This window comes from Triturus cristatus, chromosome 9, assembly GCF_964204655.1.
Source record: "Triturus cristatus chromosome 9, aTriCri1.1, whole genome shotgun sequence".
Classification (NCBI taxonomy): domain Eukaryota; kingdom Metazoa; phylum Chordata; class Amphibia; order Caudata; family Salamandridae; genus Triturus; species Triturus cristatus.
The window spans coordinates 727,066,618-727,087,810 of NC_140592.1; the positions used below are offsets into that span (position 1 = coordinate 727,066,618).

Below are 21,193 nucleotides of genomic sequence, written 5' to 3' on the forward strand. Positions count from 1 at the left end.
CCATCACAGTACACCCAGAATGATTATCCTGTGCCAGGATTCTTCCCAGATACATGCACAACATACTATTTTAGTATTATGTCAATTGAGAAGTTCATAAAATAGTATAAAACTATGCAGTGTTGCTCACACGGTTTGCCGCCTCATGCCCAGCCTTTCTGCATTTCCCAGAAATTGTGTCACTTCTGCGAGTCTGCCAGTTGATGAATTGAAGTACTTACTGTCTTTTTGTTCATGTGTTTAAAATGTACAAAATGTTAATGTTATCCAGATATTTCTAGAATGTATTTAGTTTAATATCCTTAAATTAATGATTTTTTTGTTCATGTGTTTAAAATGTACAAAATGTTAATGTTATTCAGATATTTCTAGAATTTATTTAGTTTAATATCCTTAAATTAATGATTTTTTGTTCTAGATATTGACGAATGTCAGAATCCTAAAACCTGCCCTGATGGCAAGTGTGAGAACATACCGGGCAGCTACAAGTGTGTCTCATGTGGAACTGGGTACTACAGCCAGGCAGGGGAATGCAACGGTGAGAGTAGCTCAACATTGTAATCTTCATAAAGGTTACATTAACATGGAACTATTGTAATGGAATGTTAATTCGAACGCAGAGGCTGCTAGTGTGAATCCTGCACTGGTGAACTGGGGTTTGGATTCTTCACACAGAGGATGGGAGACTGAATCATGCATTGGGGAATGGGCCTGGGCATCGATGTATGAATTTTGCAGACAGGCATGGTGTGTAAAACCAAGCACTAAGACACTTTGATGTGATCTCAGCACCAGCGCATTAGTCTGTGGATCGTTCACTGGTGCATTCGGCTGCAGATCATGCACTGGTGCACTATGTTGAGGATAATATACTAATCGATTCATGAGTGGATGTGGTCACTAATGTATGGATTGCGTGCAGCAAGGTTTGAAAAGTAAATCTTACACCAGTGTCCTGGGTTGAGGACCTGCACTGTGATGCTACACTGGTGCAATAGAGTGTGAATCCAAGCCACACTGTACTGTGCTGTAAATTATGCACTGTTGCACTGCGGTGTGGGCACTTTCTTCAATGTACTGATCTTGCAAACATGCCCATCGTGTGTTTTTCCTTACACTAGATTGTGGATCTTGAAAAACAATGTTTGTGAGGCTTGACACTGAGTGTGAAGCTTTGTACTCAGGATTTGTATGTTCCCATTTTCTCTTTTTTGCTCTGTCCAAAACATTTCTCTTGCTGTATTTTCCTACTGCCTTTCTTCACTTATTATTGGAGCTGTTCACTTGTGATTAGCCTAATGGCCTTTATCTTTTTCCCTCGCTTTGCCCTGTGCATACAATGTCATAGATGTGGACGAATGTGCTGAAGACAGCTCCTACTGCGAGAATGGATGGTGTGAGAACATCCCTGGATCCTTCCGCTGCTCTTGCCGTGCTGGCTTTGAACTCACCGCTAATGCAAAGGGGTGCATCGGTAATAAAAATCACTTCAAAATGTAATAGTTTTTAGAACTGGATCTTTCATTGATTTAAACGTATGTAAAAAAATCAGTAAATCCTACATTTCATCTTCAGTGAATATATCAAAGAAAGAATATTTCTTCTTATTGTTTACATGGAAGTTACAAACAGAGAAGAACTATTCTGAGGCATAGCTTTTTCTTTTAAGACCTTCTGAGATTCTCTCCGTGACAATGGCAGGTGGTTCAGCTTGGAGCGTGTAAGGCAGATGTATTTGCAGCTTTGTGCTCACAGGAGAGACACGTTTCTGTAGGGAGATGCAAATCGTACTGGAGTATGGTTACCCGAGTTCTCAGTAGTTGGTATCTGAGACTTTTCTACCTCCAGAGGGCTCAGTATACCAAAAATCTCTCCCCCTAAATGTTTTTTGGGATAGTAGGATGGTCTACCACCCGGGGCTGAGACGACACCAATGTGGGAATCTCTACCCTTGACGTAAAGAGACAAGATGCCCGTCTTAATTCTCTGGTTCCTGTAAATTACTGAGCTTTTTTTACATCAAGATAACAGAACATAATATTTATTGGCTAACCCCTGCTGAAAAGGAAAGTAGGTGATACATATTTAAAGGAATTACTTATTTTGGCAATTAAGTCCTCCGTTTTAGTAAAACTATTTGTCTTTACTGATTATGTCAAGGACCAGTCCAGCGTACTTCTAAATGGTAGCTGTTGCAGCTCTGGTAGCTACGGATTCCAGTGCAGAGATGGTACCGAGCCACAAGCAATAAGGGTGTTGGCCAAAAGGCTGGATCAGACAATAGAGTGAATGTGATTGAGAACCATAGATAGTTGTTCTTTTCAACATGGATGTCTTAATAATAACAGCCCAGTTGGTTACTAAAACTACAAGTGAATATAGACATATAGACATACCACAAATGTCTAGATGAGTATGTTTCAGGATCCGGTCACATATCATTTGTTGTTTGTGCCTCATGATATTTATTTTGTTTCAGTTGAATTTAAGCTAAATAGATTTTGCAGAAATTATTGGATATTACAATTCTGCTGTTACATTACTGGTCATTTAAGAAACAGAGAAATGTGTAGAAGTGCAAAGTGTGTAGAAACAAGAAAGTGTAAATTCATTTGAAGGGGCTGTAATCTCCGTATCATTGATTATTTAGTGACATTTTTGATCACCTAATGAGTGATTTTGATTAAAACTAAGCTCGAACATAGAATGCTAAATATTAAGGCTTTTAACGATGGTGAGTTAAATGAGGCAAAGGTCCCAAGGATGCAGGAGTTGTGCGGGATGTAGTAGACAGTTAGTTACATAAAGTAGATTTGTCTCCTTTCAGATATCAACGAATGTGATGACACGAGTGCATGCATGCACGGGGTGTGCGTAAACCGGCCTGGCAGCTTCCAGTGCCACTGTGATACTGGTTATCAACCTGCTAGAGATGGCCACCGCTGTGAAGGTGAGGCTCATGGAAAAACAGTGATACTGTGTTTGTTGGGTCCAGGTTCACATAACCGATCTTCAGGATCCATTCTTTACTTTGTAGAATGGTATTTCATGTTTTTCTGTGTTCTACTAACAATACTGAGCTTTTATTATCAATCTGAACTTACTTCATCTCCACAAAAGTTAAGAATTTTAAAAATGTGGTTCTGTATGTAAGCTTACCTTGATGATAAGTGCAGGTTGATCACATGGACCTTGATAATTTGACATACAACCTGATTTTTTGACACTGAGTATTTTGCCTTGAACAATGTCATATTAACTTCCTGTTGATTCTAGAGGCACAGGGGTGTAGCTAGCCCTGGCTTCTCTTCTATCAGATGGCTGAATGCAAAGGTCACTCCAAGAGGCACAGACATTTGGTTCTGGTTCTTCATCCTGAAAGGGGGATACGCAAAGTAATTAAAACCATATCCAGTTTTTCTTCTACCCTCAGAGCCATACCACACCTGCCCAAAAGGGGAGGGAGCAAAGTGACTTACTCCAGGTATGTAATAGCTCAGGACTTCACACTGTGCTTTGTTTTCAGATATTAACGAGTGTGACTTCCCATCCGCCTGTGTTGGAGGCGATTGTATTAACACAGCTGGAACATACCAATGTCGTTGCCAAGAGGGATATCAGCTTGTGTTAGGCCATAGATGTCAAGGTAATATCATATGTTTTCACATGTGTAGTCAATGAGAAACTTCATAAACCTGTATGGGCAAAAATAAGTCATCCATTTGTGAGCAGGCAAAGATCAGTGAAGCATGTATGGCAAGGCACTGAGCATCTGCCAAATATATAATCAGTGCATGGGCAGTCACTAAGAAGCTACTAAAACAATTACAGATGCTGTGCTCATAATGGATAAAACCCATATGAGACATTCATAGGATTGTAAACTGTAGCAACCCATGTGTTGCAGACTCAATAATACGGACAAGAACTGTTCTTAGAGTCATGTACTGCAAGTGGTAGAGCTCTTCAGTTCTTTAGTAACTCCTTTCAGGAAAAGACAAGACAGATCTTTTTGATCAATAGCAGATCTAGTGTCTTAGTGGATCTTCACTTTGGTGCTCTAGGCTGTGACCAGCCCATATCCTGTTGATTGCCACTTACTGGTACATTCTTGAAATCCATCACTTATTCCACATGGTACGTTAGCTCCAGGCATCCAGCTGTGGCCCCTTCTTACTCTGATTATCATGATCATAGCCTGGTGTTGTCAAAAATCATAATATATTCCTAGTGTGGTTTAATTTTTCTATCTAAACTAATCGGCAATGTCCAGTATATTTCTTAGATTATCTCCATCTCTACTTAAAAAAACGTCCCACAAACTGTTAATCAAAAAAGTATTGTAGGTGGGGTTCAAAAAATAAATATATTGAGAACTAAAGCATCGCATGTTGTGGAATTCCAAGGGAGGATTAAGGAAACTGCAATTGTATTTTTTTTAGATAAGTAATGCATTATATAAAATCATGTAGGTTCTTTGCATTATTTGGGCCAAGAAACAAGGATTTATTTTTCAATGTAAAAAACACATAACGCAACGAAACTCACAAAGGTATACAATAAAACAGTACTTATAAATTTCAGTAGAATAGGTAGATGGTAAAATACAGTAAACTGACAGTCTTACTTTCCATTCATACATGATGTACATGAAGGTATTGCAGCAACAAATGATTGATTGAATGCTGGATAAATCATACATTTTCCGCCAGTCAAGCGATTTGGGTTAAATCAACCGTTCTTTTGCTCACTATGCCACCCCAGTTAGGACCCAGCCATATGCAAATCAGTCTTGACCTGCTCCTCATGGGAACAGTCCTGCCTAAACTGCCAAGCCAGGTCGTCCCTGGACTGGAAACAAGCATCCTGTGACTGGTTTCGGGGTATTGCTCCTCATCAGCCAGGCTAGCTTGAATTCAGTGGCATAACAAGTACGGGACCCATCCCACTTAGGGCGAAAAGGAGATATTCCAGTTACAGTTTCACACTTTGATAATAATTGTTAAAACAGTCAAAATATCTTCTGGACCAGAGCCGGTGTACAGAAGCATTCAGAATCATAAAATAGTACCATTGCTAATTTCTAGTGCCAGAGATATGTTTTCTTCCAATGCCTTTCAGCAGAACAAGGCACGCCACTCCTCAGACCCATTCTTTGCTATTATTTTGTATTCATTGCTTTGTACTTGTCTCTCATTACTCTTAGATGTCAATGAGTGCAATTTGGACTCCAGCCTCTGTTCCCCACATGGTGTCTGTGAGAACATAGATGGGTCGTTTGTTTGCGTCTGTGACGAAGGCTTTGCACCAACGGATGATAGACATGGATGCGAAGGTAAGGAAGTGCTGAGAATTGTGGCCCAGATTAATACAAGAGGAGCAGTGAGACACATGTATATAACCCCTATAAAATCCAAAGAGTATTCCTCCAAAGCATGGTGAGGAAAAATTTGAGGAAGGCTTCTGCTTGTGTTCTAACTGAGAGGGGGAGGATGGGTTCATGCCTGCCCAAATGAAGGGTATAATACTAGCATCTCAAGTTTTAAATATTATGGTACAAAATAACACTGACAGAATATTGAGTAAGTATAGATTTACTCTTAAGGTCATTTGTATCTGTCTTAACAATATAAATATATTAAAGGCAAGAACATGTGACATTAAGAAGGGTAAATCTATACTTGCCTATACATAATTACTTACACAATTTTGTAGTAGTCAATATTCTAGGTACAATCATTTTTTAGCACAATATTTTGGTACTTGATGTTCTGATATACAATCAAAAGAGGAGTCTGAACAGAAAGGGTAGATCGCTTCACCATTTCTTGAGACAACAGGCAATCCCAAACTTAGCAACTACCGACTCCAGAGATGTTTCTGACTCTTGGGTTCATCAGTGAGGTTGAGCTTGAATCTCCAAATCACTGTTTTCCAAATTGTGGGTCACGACCTACTGGTGGGTCACCAGCATATTTCTGGTGGTTAATGAAAGAGCAATAAATAAAGTTGCTTTTACATTTTGTATTTATATTGTCATATTTGCTGAAACAGTGGTCAAATGTCGGACTATGTCTTCTGACAAATTTCTACTTATTCTTTTAACATGTGATTGGTGTTTACATTTCTTTCTCTGACTGCAAAGTAAGAGAAGTTTTTAAAGAGAACTATGTGACAATCTTGCTGAGGTACATGGAGCGTGAAAAGAAAGGCTGTAGGATGTAATTTTTTTGTAACACACAACAAAGTTTAAATGCCTGTAAATGACCTGTATGAATAAATTAATGAGAGGTTTTTCTATAGCGCACAGTTACACAAAAGAGTGTCCCGACGCTTTAGGCAACTAGGGATGGAAAAGAAACAAGAAACTATCACTAAAGTTTAAATAAAAATGTTTTCAGTCCTTTCTTCAATTTCTATTCTTCCGTAATGGATCTCAGATGCCCAGGCATCTGATTCCACATACTTGCCACTTTAACTGTAAAAGAGGAACCTCCTCTGCATTGTTTTTTAAATTGGGGGACTAAGATTAAACCGGCACTACTGGAATGCAGGGACCTCCTTTGTCTATATTCCTTGATCCTCTCATTTAGGTAACATAGGCCCTTTGTTGTGAAGAGCTTGATGTGTCAAAATCAGTCTTGCAAAAAGAACAGTTGATGGACAGAATGCAGAACAATGCCATACATTCACCTCAGTACAGAGATCTTGGCCTAATTCCATCGTTTTTTTGCTCACCACGTCATTCCAGTTTGAACCCAGCCATATGTAAATCAGTCTTGACCCTGCGCCCAATGGGAAGTCAGAGTCTTGTACAGCGTGCGTTTCCAGACCGGTAGCCAGTGCAGTTTCTCCCATAATAGAGATACCGATGTGTACTTAGAATAAACATACTTCAGAATATATCAGCAGTTAAGAAGGCAACAATGAGGCACTTTTTTCTAATTCTGAAGTGTGATGGAAACAAACACTTGCAAGTATTCTCAAGCAATACTCTAGGTGAACCTTCCAGTATTTTTTGCTGATTTTTTTTTACTTCAAAGCCATTTCAACTGAGAATGTGCTCACTATACATGATCATACACAATCATCCCATTTGTGTATGACTTTCACTCATACATTGAGAAATATTGATGTTGCCTAGAAGCCAGAGCTGCAACTTCCAATTTGGTGAAGCAGTTTCAAATCCTTGCTTTGTCTCTGGGCACGTTACTTAGGGCCTGGTTTATTATTTTGCAGATGGCCCATCGCACCACCAGGGGGATGAAGTAAATTACTCCGTCCCCGTGGCGTAGAGACCACCTTCCAAATTTATAAAAGACTGCCAAGCAGGCGCTCATTTATAATACATTGACAGGAACTGCCATGATCCAGATCGTGACATTTACAATTGCTATTAGGGAGGGACGCAAAAAAAAAAGAGTATGTTATATTGGTAATTAGCACATTTTAAAAGCTTGTCTGCAATTGTATAAACAAATTGTCCCCATCTCATGTCTGTTAAAGCTAGGTGGATCGGGAAAGTTTGCTATTCTAAACATTGGTTCAGGGCTCTGAAACGTTTGGGAAGCGCTGCTCTAGATACAATGGCAAGTTTCTTACGTCGGGCCGTATCCACTAAAGGAGGCTGAACCTTGTTAAAAAGCAATGGAAGTGCTTGAGCCAAAACTTAAAAACCAATGAGGCTACAGCAGCGCTGCATTTTTATAGCTACAGGCCAGCAGATCCATAAGGCAAGCTAAGGCAGCAGCTTTGGGATACCACTCAATGTTGACACCAACTTACTGAAAAAAAGCCTGAACAGTGTCTTTTTTTAGTTTGTGAAAAACATACCAGAATGCAAAATTCAATTTCCAGAAGCATTGAAAGTTCTTGCACCATTTCTGTGTATTGTTTGTCTATGGCATCATTCAAGAGACTAACCATATGTGTGTGTATATGTGTGCGCCCACACAAGGCCTGTGTGTATTAATTCATATGTGCATATTTGAGTGAATTAAGCAAATCTCCACTGCTGTTGCCCATATGTTATCTCCTATATTTGCATTTTTTTTTTAATAATGTCTCAGTGATTCTTACAAGGCCTGGATATATATTACAACCTCGAAGAATCCTCTCTGCCAGGGAGCCATGTGAAACTTTGAATGATTTGTAACATTTATGTCAGTTCCTGTATAGCCCATTCTTACTAGGCTGACTATTCAAGGATTTTAGCTTATGGTCTGAACAATACTTGACCTCAAACAAACTGTCATTCTACACACATTTACACATTATGTTCCCCATTGACAAATCTGCTTTTTCCAAAATCCTGCTTTGCACCCAATAACGCTTCCTGTGTTTGAAATTCACCTGCATCTCCGTCTCTTCCTTGCTTCCAGAAGTGGAGCCACCTGGGGACAAAAAGGAGTGCTACCTAAACTTTGATGACACTGTCTTCTGTGACAGTGTTCTGGCAACCAACATCACCCGGCAAGAGTGCTGCTGCTCGATCGGAGCTGGCTGGGGTGATCATTGTGAGATCTATCCCTGCCCTGTTTCCAACTCAGGTAAGAGGCCTCCCCTGACCATTTGTGCGGTTATGGGTGGTTTTGCAACATTCAGAACTAATTACAAAAAAGCTGATTGGAGGTTTCCAAAAGCTTTGTTCTCTTCTGATAAAAATGAGAAGTGCTTTTAACATTAACCACATGGAGCCTTCATTCCCACCTAGATGTTTGAGACCTGATTGTAATCACAAGCAAGAAAATAGTCTGATGAAGTGAGGATAAGATCCCAAAGGCACAGGTTGGACAGTAAAGAGTCTGATGATCAAATACCCAGTTGAGTGGGAAACTACAGTGGCATACATGAGATCTTAGAGGAGTATACAGAATGCTATTGTGGCCCGTACAGTGCTTGCTCTTCCCTCGCTAAGGAATTTGAATTACCAATTATGAAGAACCTTCCAGTTAAACGGATAAGCCTCAAGGATTGGGCAGACCTGGGAATGCCTATAACTGAAGAGGAGTTTGCTAATATGCAGCCAGGGAAAGCCGAGGACCTAATGGTTTTCCAGAAGAATATTACAGGCACTTTAAATCACCTTTGATATTTCACCTCCTAAATAAGACCCTTAAATCAATGCAGGAGGGCACTCTTCTCGAAGACCTTGATATATCCACAATTGTGGTTGCTCCAAAATCAGGCGGGCAACCAGACTGCTGTTCCTCGTACCATCCTATATCCCTTCTAAATGTTGAAGTCAAAATATTTGCCAAGATATTGCCAGTTAGATTGTCTAAGGTGGAGAAGTATTTCAATTCACTAAACTAGGACTTCTCTTCAAGTCTTATGTAAGATGATCCTTTGCGCAAAGTTGCTTTCCTACATGGCGATCTTATACAAAAATCCATAAGCCACAGTTGGTGTGAAAGGGACCCTTCCGATCCCCTTTTGTTCTTAGAAGGGGCCCTTGACAGGGCTGCCCGCTCTCATCCTTTCTGTTCATGCTGGTGATAGACCCCTCCTGGGGTGCATCGGGTGTGACGCATAGGTTCAAGGCTTCCAATGGGAAAACAGCTTGGAAGGTAGAATATCCCTGTACGTGGACCACCTCCTCTTTTGCAGTCATCACACACCACTGATCCCATCCATATTTATACATATCCTAGATATGTATGGACATTTTTTAATTTCCTACTAAACATTAAAGAAAGTTTCAGCTTTATAAAGGACACGATGGTGAGGATTATGCTCACAACTTTTTATTTTCCCAGATCAGCCATGTACAGTGAATACCTATTTTAAGCTTTATTAAATGCACTCTATTCCAAATCAATCCTCAACTGATTAGAAGACTCCTGACCATACAAAATTAATTGGCCAGGCTCACATGAACTTCCCACCCTGCAGTCACATCATCCCACAGCTGAAAGACCTCCACTGACTTCCATCCAAAAAACAAGCACTCTTGAAACTCCTTACATGCATATAAAAATCCTTACACAATATTTGCCCCAGTACCTACCTGTAAGGAAGCTGCCTTTTTTATGTAGTGTACCAAAATGAGTTACACTTTGTAGAAAGTCCAGATGACCCTTACCGGCTTACAGGGCTTAATAAATAATACCAAATGCTCTCTTTTTTGGTAGTGTGGGCGAGCAGTTTAGGTTTATCAGAGGGAAGTGTTTAGCATTTGATGTACTCAGAGTCAATAAATGAGACAATGCCTCTCTAAAAAACTCAAGACCACTTTAGAAAAATAACATGTATTGTTATGGAATTTTTAACACCAAGAACTTTGTAATTGGGCAAGTACTTTTTGAGTTATCAATTTTTACAGTTAAGCACAAATGTTACACATATGCACTGTTACGCTGAAATACTTTCCTATGGAGAAAGAAACATATACTGCATACAAGTATTTGCAATCATATTTTGGGGATCCCCTTTAGGACTTAAAGTGCTAGGGGGTCAAGGTCACAAGATCCACCAGCTGCTCGGGTTTACCTGCCCTGGAGTGTCCGGGTGCAGATGTGCCGGACGGGTTGGTAGCCTTGTGCACTATACCGTTAACAAAGGAAGGGCACCTAGACATAGGCTGCAGAGAGGGACTTGGGGACAAGTCTGGGAGTTCCCAATGGGGAGCTCAGTTTGTGAGGCTCTTGGGAGCAGGGGGGCACAGTTGATGGTTGTGGACCCGGGCCGGAGAGTTCAGGTGCAGAGGGTTGTGGTCGACTGTTCCCATGATTCGAAGGCGCTCACAGCTCTTGGTCAGACCTGCAGAGGGGGGTAAAAAAGGGCTGCTGGGCCATTCTCAGTGCTCTCCTCTGAAATGCTCATGTCCCTCATCGGCTGATCAGATTTGATGGGGTTGTAGTCCAGATTGGACTACAAACAAGCCTTGCTTGCTGCAATGGGTCCAGTACCTCGAGTGTTGGTGCAGGGCAGTTCCAGTGGGTTCTGGCATCTCCAATCTCGGTGGAGCGATGCATCTGACCTCCTCGGAGCATGGTGATCTCCTCCTGGGTGGCTGCTGAATTGGTAGGCCCAGTGGTCAGCGGAGAGGTGAACCGGACGCTGCGGTTGGGGCCTGCAGGTTGCAGGGAAGTGGCTCCTCCTCTTCAAGGGATATGGTGGCTGGTTGGCGAAGTGCTGGCATCCCACTGAGACTTTTGGAGGATGCAGAGCTGCAGGACGAGTCAGGTTGTCGCAATTGTCGGAACAGGAGCAGGCAGGCAGGTTGTCTCAAAATCAAGATGATAGAATCCTTCCTTCGTGGAGCACATCAGGGAGCCCACCTTAGGGGTGTGACTAGCCTGGTGGTGCAACACGCCTACTACATAGCTAATTTCCTGGTTGTCCTGGTGCCAAATGACCGAAGGGCAAGAGGTTGCCTCTTCCAGGTCTGGGAGAAGCTAGGGTTGCATATCAAAGACGACAGGGGCTTTGAAGCCCCTGGCCTTGATATGCTAAATCACTAGCCACCTTGCTGGATTAGGTGTGAACACCTTCCTCCAGAGCAGCCATTGTTTCTGGCCTCAGAGAGTGTGGGCTCTCACCTGCAGGGGTTCAGCCAAGGTCACCGAGAAGGCCATCAACGCCCAGTTCATCAAAGCAAACCACGTCCTGGACATCTCCCATTTTGGCTCCAGAAGCAACCACAGATAAGCTACAGTGGTTCTGTTGGGAAAAGGAACTATTTCTTTACAAAGACAAAAGCATATATTTTCTTGAAGGTACCATTCAACTTAGATACTGAACACAAACCAAGAAGTTGTGAAAGAAATTCAAATTCAATTCATAGAGTGTCGGACTCACTTTTTTCTGAAAAATGCAATCAGAATATTTATTTTAACTTATAAGGCTGTCAAGACAGATAGTGACAAATAATGCAGTGAAGTGAGTGCTCAGTGACTGTGGTGATGTGAACCCAATATATACAGGTGCAAGTGTAAAATATTTACAAATGATCAAACTGGATTTACAAATGAGAAAAGGGTGTGAGCTTCCCCAGGCCACTGCAACCCCCCACTCTGGCGGGAAGCTTGGCCGGAAACCCCAAATAAGGACAGGGGATGTGCCAGCCTGCCAACCACACCTCTCAGGTGGGGGAGTTGAGGTGAAGCACATCTCCGGGCTCTCGCAATCTTGAAGATGGGAAGCCCTACCCTATCAGGACTAGGCTAATGCACCCCTCCCACAGGAGAGAGGCAGGATAGGGGGTGTACCCACCCCAGGACAGGGACCCATTGGTCCCTGCCCTTCACCTACCTGTAATGCCCCTAAATCTAGTATTTAGGGGCACCCTGAACCTTCCTTCCCCAGATTCCAGATTCCAAAATCCGAAGAAGAGCTAGAAGAAAGAAGACCTGCCCTGCATCTGCTAAGAAGAGGAAGACACAAACTGCTTTGGCCCCAGCCCTACCGGCCTGTTGACCCTCGAACCTGGCTACCTTTTGACTCAGAGTCCCTGGGACTCCCATGAGTAGAGGCTCTACTCAAAATCTACTTCCAATCCCTGGCAGCAGCCCGGAACCGCGAACCCAGCACACTCTGCACCAGCCAAGCCTGGCCTGTGCCGGAGCGAACAAAGACCACGAGGACGACCCCACGGCGACTGTGACCCCGAGTCCGGCACCCAAGGACCTCCCTCGACACTCCTGAAGAAGCCTGCAGCCTCAGAACAAGGTGCCCCCCCAACCGCGATCAACAGAGGGTAAGATTTCCCACACCAAAAGGCACCCCTGCACCTGGCGCCCTGCGGCCCCCTGTGCCCATTCCCGGAGTACCTACCTATCCTCCAACTACCCAACTTACCTCTTGAAGTGGTGGTGGCACCTGAAGAATCCTCGTCCCCGAGCTTGCAGTCTTTTTCTAAACCGGAGATTTCCCATTGAAATCAATTGAGCGCCCGAAGGCTCAAAAGCACCCTGCACCCAGCCGCCCGAGTGGCCCTGGCAGTGCAACCTCTACACCTATCTACTTCCCCACTTGCCCTGAGTAAGTGACCAGGAGCCCAGCTCCCACAGCCGCATGGCCTGCTAGTCAGCAGCCACCAACCAAGGCCCTCCTACCTCTCATAGTATAACATTGGGCCTAACTCTCTCTGCACCCGGGCGCCCTTGTGCCGCTGGGGGTGAACTAACTGTACCTACCTGACCCTGGGAGACCCCTGAGTCTATTCCCAGAACCTTAACTCTGCCAGTCGAGTACTTACTTTTAAACCGATAACTCAATTTTCTCCATGGGGTAACATTGACTGGCTTTTTCTGAAATTTCTTCTAAGTGTGGACTTTTCAAAACCTAAAATATTCACCAAAAATCAGCCGAGTACCGAAAACGAAAATACTCACCTGCTCTTATGTGAGCTCCCAGTGCTGAATCTTGGTGCCCAGCACTGACTCTGAAAACTACTTACAACTGTACTTACCAGTAACCCAATTTTCTTCCATAGGAAATCATTGACTGTTTTTCTGTGAAATTTCTTCTGTGTCGATTTCTGCAATCTTTAAATATTCTTTAAAAATCGTATAATATCTGAAAACGTAATTACTTACCTGTTTTGGATAACGGTCCCAGTACTGAGTCTAGGCACCCAGTACTGGATTACAAAAGTAACGAGAACATACTATACCTGCAACTTGAATTTTCTGCCATAGGGAATCATTGACTGTTTTCTATTAAATATTTTCTAAGTGTCAACTTTTAAAATAGCAAAATATTGTCTAAAAATCATTACAGTAATTAAGTCAACTTTTATCACTTGATTCCAAGTACTGACCCAGGACTGAATCTAGGATCCAGTCCTGGAATTCCAAAAGTAATCCTAAAAGTAATCTGTGGCAAATAACATGAAACTTCCATTGAACTCAATGCATTATTGTGTTTAAAATAGTGTTGCCTATTGCCACCACTTGTAACTGTTTACAAAAGTCAATTGCATATTGCAAAAGTATTTATATAAAGCATCTCATTCTGAGAAAGTATATTTTAATTCCAATTGTTGGTTCTAAAATAAAACAAGCATATATTTTTTATATATAAACCATTGGCCTAGAGTTCAGTTATTGAGTGTGTGAGCCCATTTGCTGACTGAGTGTGTACAACAAATGCTTTACACTGTCCTCTGATACTGCCTTACTGCTCGACCAAGCTGCCACTTTAGAGAGTAAGGTTATATCTAACTTTAGCCTCTGCCAAGCCTCTGGGGACTGTGGACTCTGTACACCCTGTACCTATTTGGGAACAGTATATACAGAGCCACTTTCTCACACCAGTTGTCATACTTCTATATCTGGTGACTGAGACATGATGCAAAAGGTTCTTCTTGCATGGCTCCATTCGTTCATCAAGCTCTGAAAGACCACCGGATCCCTCATTCAGTTACTGGGATCCTTCAGGTGCCTGGAATTCCAGTCTACAATCACGTTCCCCAGAAGAAGTCCTGGCACCTCTGATATCTATTTGTCCATTCAAAGGTGCAAAAGCCCTTGGCTAGTTCCGCCAGCAACCTGGATCTGGTACCCTCCCTCCTCCCCCCCAAGGCAGTTGATGTACCTGACCACCCACACATTGTCCATCTGAAGGAGGATACATCATGACACCCTGTCTTTCATCAGGTACCTCTTTGCGAAAAAGCCGGCAAGGAGCTTCAAGAATTTGATGTGTAGCTTGGTCTCTCCTGTTGACCAGCGGTTTCCTGAAGCTATGTTGCCACAGCCTGCACCCCCATTGAAAGCAACTGGTCTTCTCAGAACTTTCTCTGCTATTTCAGGCCTCCATGTGATCTAGCCACCTCTAGAGTTCTGTTCTGGCATCCATAGTCAAATAGATCAGGTCTGAGAAGCTGAGGTACTTACAAAGATGAAGTACATTCAGCCTCTAAAACGCCTAATAAAGCAAGTACCCTTGAAAAATAACAAGAATCGACGGCAACAAGAGGCCTACTACTCACATTAGGTTGCACAGCAAGATCTTGTCCATTGAGAGGCTTCTCCTCAGCTCATTTCAGATATTGACCACTTTCTTTCTTGGAAGATGGAGATTTGCTTGCACTGAATTGATCAAGAACTTCAAGAATGCCATGGATTGGTTAGGTGTTGGATCATATTTCTCCCAGTTGATATTGAAGCCAGAATTTGGCAATAAGTCCATTATTAGTGTTAGCTTACTCAACAGCTCATCCTGAGATTGGTCCAAGAGCAGAAGCCCATCCAGATAAATAAGATGGAAACCAGTGGACCTGAAAAGCTCTGCTATCGGCCCGAGGAGCATCCTGAAGCAGTATGGTGCTTAAGACAAGTCAAACAGAAGCACAATGAACTCTAAACCGGACCCTGACAAATTAATTGGCGAAATCATTGGTGAGATGGGAAGATGGGCAACATCTGATAACCATCTTCCATGTCCAGCTTACCGTCTAGTTGTTTTGTAGGAGGATATCTTAAAGGAAGTGACTACAACAGGCACCAAACCATGAATCTTCCCTCTCTTCCATTCTCCACTCCAGTAGGGGGAAGCATTTCTCATTGCCTGGCAGAGTGGCAAGAGGTCACAAAAGAGGCCTGGGTTCAGAATATTGTTTGATGTCCTCCTCCGAAAATACCACCAAAGCCATCCAATCAACATCTACAAATAGTTTGGTCGGAAGTCATCATTTTGCTGCAGAAACATGCGGTGGAGGTTGTTCCCGACAAACAACTGGGAACAGGCATTTACTCCAGATATTTTCTAGTGAAGAAGAAAGACAAGAACAAATTCAGACACATTCTTGATGTGAAAATAGCCACCAACTGGATTCGGCAAGAAAAGGATTGGATGCTGGATGCTGGCATTGCATCAGATCTATCCCAATTACACCAGGGAGATTGGCTCTGCTCCATAGACCTCCAAGATGCGTACTTTCATGTACCCATCACCAAGAACGCAAATTCTTGAGGTTTGTTGTGAGCAGGATCATTATCAGAACCAAGTTCTTCCATTTGGCCTCAAGGCCGCACCCAGAACTTTGCAGTAGCTGCCCACCTCAGAAAACATGGAATCTTCATCTACCCCTACCTAGATAATTGGTTAATCAAGGCATCCACTCCACAAGAAACACCACTGCATTACAACTGGACATGCGATGTCCTTCGACGGCTGGGTCTTCACATCAACTACAGCAAGTCAACCACCAGTGCAGAGTCTGCAGTATTTAGGAGCTTCAATCAACACCATGCAGGCAAGAGTGTGTCCTTTGGAGGAGAGACTGGTATTGATCCGTCTGGAGTTTCACTCTGTCATGAAATCCTCTCGTTCCACAGTCAGGTCAGTGTCATCTCTCCTTAGCTCCATGGCCTCATGTATCTTCCTCACTGTGAATGCACAACTCCACATGTGTCTCTTCAGGAGTATCTCGATGGCCAGTGGGACCCATTCAACGGCAACTGGAAGGACAAGATCATTCTCTCCCCTCATGCAAAGCTTTCTCCAACATGGTGATGCTCTCCAAACAACCTGCTTTGAGAAATGCCTTTTCACCAACAGGTTCCCTCTTAGACCATAGTGACAGATGCATCGCTACTGGGGTGAGGAGCATGGATCATCTCCAAATTCAGGGCTCATGGTTTCCAAGAAAGATGACTTATATCAATCTCCTCGAGTTCCGGACGGTACACCTAGCCCTAAAAACGTTCTGGCCTTCATTCAAGACCCAGCCCCTTCTTGTTCAGATAGACAATACAACCCCCATGTACTACCTCAACAAGCAGGGGGAAACGAGGTCCAGATCCTTATACCATGAAGCCCAAACAATTTGGAGATGGCTCCTAGCCAGGAATCTGTGGATCATGGAAACTCACCTCCCAGGTGTACAAAATGCAGGGATCTGCAAGAAAACCAAGAATGGGTTCTTCACAATGACTCTGTCCAAGAAATCTTCAGGCTATAGGGCACTTGTTCGCCACCGCAGAAAACAAAGAATTCCAAGGCTTTGCCTCAAGATACTTCCAACCATGGACTCTGGGGAATGTCTTATGGATAGACTTGTCTGGCAAATTTCTTTTTGCCTTCCCTCCAGTCCCACTAATCCCGTCAGTCCTCATCAAACTGTCCTGCTCGAGAGCCAGAATCATCCTAATAGCCCTGGAGTGGCCACGTCAATGGTCAGTGGTGTTTCACGGACCTTCTTCACCAGCCAGAGTGTCCACATTTCAGGCTGTCATGCAGACCAGACCTGCTAACTAAGTTCGGAGGCCAGATGGTTCACCCTAGTCTCTCCTTGAATTTGACAGCATGGTTCCTGAGCTAGTGCAGTATGGACGCCTGAACCTGCCATAAGACTGCATGGAAATCCTCAAAGAGGCTAATCGGCATATTGGGAAGAGATTTTGCATTTGGTGTTCCTCCAAGAACATAGACCCTGTAACTTGCCAGGAAGATGTCATTCGTCCCTACCTTCTCCATTTGGCAAAATCTGGCTAACAATTCTCTTCCATAAAAGTTCACTTGGCAGCCCTCACAGCCTACAGAAAATGTCTTTCACAAAACCTTTTTTTCAAAATCCCGATATTCAAGGATTTTTTAAGGGTTGAAGAAGGTTTTCCCTCCCATCAGGCTTCCTTCTCGTCTTTGGTAGCTAAACATAGTTGTTTCCTGTCTTATGCAGGACCCTTTCGAACCCATTCATAAGGCATCCCTGCAGCAACGAACTGTTCATCAATTATGGCCCGGTCCATACAGGTTTGGCCACTTCCAAACAATCCATCTCCCGGTGGATAGTATCTTGTATACTGATATGTTTCCAAAAAGCCAACAAGACCTTGTCAGCTAGACCTAAGGCATATCCTACTAGGGGCAAAGCAGCTACCGCCACTTTGAAGAGAAATGTCCCTATTGCGGAGATTTGTAAAGCGGCCACATGGCGATCAGTTCACACATTCACCAAGCACTATTGTTTGTACTCGGATGCTCAGGCAGAGCTCTAGTAGGACAACCCTCCCTCAGAAATGTATTTGCTTAATCCAGTCTATCTTCTCTCTGTTTTTCCACCGCATATTCTGGGGATGGGCATGCTATTCTATTCAAGTGCTTATGACTATCAATGGAGATCCCGCAAGAGAGAAGGTATGGTTTCTTACCTGTAATCCCAGATCTCTCTTGGGGGAATCTCCATTGAAGTCATAAGCGGCCCTCCCTCCTCCCCGGTGGACACAACAGAGGAAATTATTGGACTTAGATCTCACTAACACTTCCCCTCAACAAGGATGTGAGGCAGCTGCCACCTTTTAGGTATGATAGGATACTGGTGGTCTCTGGGTCCTTAAAGGCACACACACTGTTTAAAACTCACATAATACAGCCTATGGTGCTACACTGCCTTACTATTCTTCATCACTTACTTTAACAGAAAAGGGTTTGTAAAAAGACATTTACCTAAATTATACAAATACATGGGTACATTGACCCTTTTGTAAATACAATCTGGAGAATCTCACCACTGTAGCCTGGGTTGAGGCTGCATATTATGTTCTTTCTTGAACGATTTTGCAGACCGTCCTGAAAAAAGGCGAATGTCTATACTTATGAAGGTGATCTATAAAGAAGTGCTCCTGGATTCCCACATGTGGGTGGAACTATTTAAATACTTATGACTTCAGTGTAGATTTCCTCAAGAGAGAGCTGGGATCATATGTAATAAACCATACTTTATCAGGAATCCTCTATCTGGTGATGTGACAGATATCTCTTTTGATAATTAAAATAATTGTTTTACTCACTCCTCTAACACCTGAGTTTTGATGTTTTTATGCAAGTAAATGTTTTTACCATGAAACTTCACTAGAGATATAATCAGTACAGTAAAAGTTCCAGTTGTGTTGCCCTAACTTTATGTACACTGGTAACTACCTGGCCATTGAATGGACTCCCCATGCATTGTTCAATAAATAAACATAAAATATTTAGTTATCTGTGTTGATTTGTTGCTGCTATTTATCCATATTTTACTCACTGAAGATGTTTTGAGCTTTTTAAATTGTTGTTGTCATGAGAAAATTTAGCAACTTGGATCCAATATGAGCCTACACACGCTCATTCAGAAGTGATTCCACTCACCCTGCATACCATCTCACTGTGCATCCTTATGTCTTGTATCACTAACATCATGGTTGGTATACTTTCAGCTGAGTTTGTCTCCTTGTGTCCGGATGGAAAAGGCTTCATACTTGAAGACAATATAATCAACTACGGGATGCCAGCACACAGGGGTAAGAGCAGCTATAAAGGATAAAGGTTTCTTTAAATGGCAAGATTCTTAAAATATCCATCCTCTCTAAATAAAGGCAAGGATCTTTGTTCGCCTCAGGAGTTTCTTCACCATTTGATTTATGAGGCATTTCCTAAAAAATAGAAATTAGGCTCCGCACTGTTCCGGAACCCAGTATACAAAGCTGATACCTCACAGCGATAATAGTGGCATCGAGAGAAAATACAGAGCATAAGGATAGAAGCTACATTGATGTGATAGTTTCCCTCCTATATATAAGTGAAGTATACCAATGTGGGAGCACACAAAAGATAGTAGAATCAACTAGAAGTAAAAGCAGTACCCAGAGGTAAAGGCAGCACACTGAAGGAAGCACAGAATGCATGGATAGGGTAGAAACAATAGTATGGGGAAGAACTCAGTGGTGAACACCACATCTAGGAATAATGTCACCAGATATAATGATGACACACTGGATAGGTTTAACGAGGGTAAAAGCTGAATGGAAAGAGAGGATTAAGAGATGTACTATGCTTTGGGCAACTGTGTTAATGACTTGTGTGGGGAATGAGAAGGGTGATGACAAGAGCAATAGAAAAGTGGCATGGGAGTGATATCTGCTGCTGGGGAGCATGCAGTGAAACTTGATGCTAGAGAGACACCATATTACTGTTGTGTGTCACCTCACCCTGTCCATTTTACAGAGATGTGCAAACTTGTGTCTGCTTTTTATAGTCCATCCTGACACCTCAGCTGTCACCAGACTATTATGTAAGCATTACTAGAGCGGGGCTTTGGCTCTGCCCACATGTTGGGAGACAGAAATGCATGTTTTGGTTAGGCAGAAGGTGTCTGTTTCCATAAAGAAAGTGCTTGGCCTCCACACAGCTGTAATCATTTTGTTTTTTTGTCCAGCTCCCGTAGGTACACATGATATTGTAATACTTTTAAAGTGTGTCAGATAACTAGATCATTAATGTTGTTTTTTCTGGCAGCAGCACAGATTGGATGGGGGCAGTCGTTAACCTACATGGATTTTGAGGCCTGACTTGACAGTGCAACTTTTACTTGGCTTTTTAACCCACATCAATATTATTTTACAGTTAATTGCTTTTACACAAATGCATATTAATTCCCATGCTTTTTACTTGTAATGCTTCACATTACCATACAACATTCTTTTAAAACCTGACCTATTGGCTTTGCAAATGCTTGGTAATTAGTTCACCCCCAGTGCTCTGTGGTTTTTCGTCCTCATCTCTAGCTTGTCTCACTCATGCTCTTCCCTCTCAACCACTCTTCTTCTTTACTTCATCTCCGAACTGGTCCTTGCTGGCCCCTTTGCTATCCATTGTAGCTTGGCCGCCCAGCCCTCTGCTCATGGTTACTTATATTTTTCTTATTTTCTTGCAGACATTGATGAGTGCATACTCTTTGGAGAAGAGATCTGCAAGGAAGGCAAATGTATTAACACCCAGCCCGGTTATGAGTGTTACTGCAAGCAGGGTTTTTACTATGACGGCAACCTGCTGGAGTGCGTAGGTAAGTCAGGGGGTGTATCAAGCTTGATTACAGTAGGAGCCATGATATTAGTGTGTCAAATCCACTAAAATAAAAAGCAGTGAGCGAAGGCACCAGTGGAATAGAATTCTGTTAGATCGTTACAAGACTGTATGAGTTTACTTTTTAACTTGCATTATCCGGATGTGTGTTTTTATACTGCTACTTTCCTACTTAAATCCATTAATGCTAGGAAAAGTATGCTTTTTTAACTATTTTATGCTGATGAAATTTTCTGTCTCTGTATTTAATTTAGTGTATATGCCATATTTATGTTGTTTTTAATGTGTGCTTTTATGAACTTGTTTTATGTTCGAATAAAGCCTTATGAAATGAAATGAAATGAATTCTGCACATAGTAAGAACCAGTGTCTGAGATTCATTCAAACATTCCACTTATCACTT

General features: G+C 42.5%; 1 protein-coding gene across 2 annotated transcripts in view; it reads left to right on the top strand.

The window, feature by feature from the left end:
* LTBP3 (latent transforming growth factor beta binding protein 3) overlaps positions 1-21,193 on the top strand; it is a 375,622-nt gene that overhangs the window by 199,908 nt on the left and 154,521 nt on the right. For both annotated transcript variants that reach the window (XM_085625923.1, XM_085625924.1), the window contains exons 15-22: positions 419-538; positions 1,349-1,474; positions 2,828-2,950; positions 3,527-3,646; positions 5,207-5,335; positions 8,382-8,549; positions 19,146-19,229; positions 20,642-20,770. In XM_085625923.1, the coding sequence (XP_085482049.1) occupies positions 419-538; positions 1,349-1,474; positions 2,828-2,950; positions 3,527-3,646; positions 5,207-5,335; positions 8,382-8,549; positions 19,146-19,229; positions 20,642-20,770 (999 nt within the window). The remainder of the gene's footprint in view (positions 1-418; positions 539-1,348; positions 1,475-2,827; positions 2,951-3,526; positions 3,647-5,206; positions 5,336-8,381; positions 8,550-19,145; positions 19,230-20,641; positions 20,771-21,193) is intronic.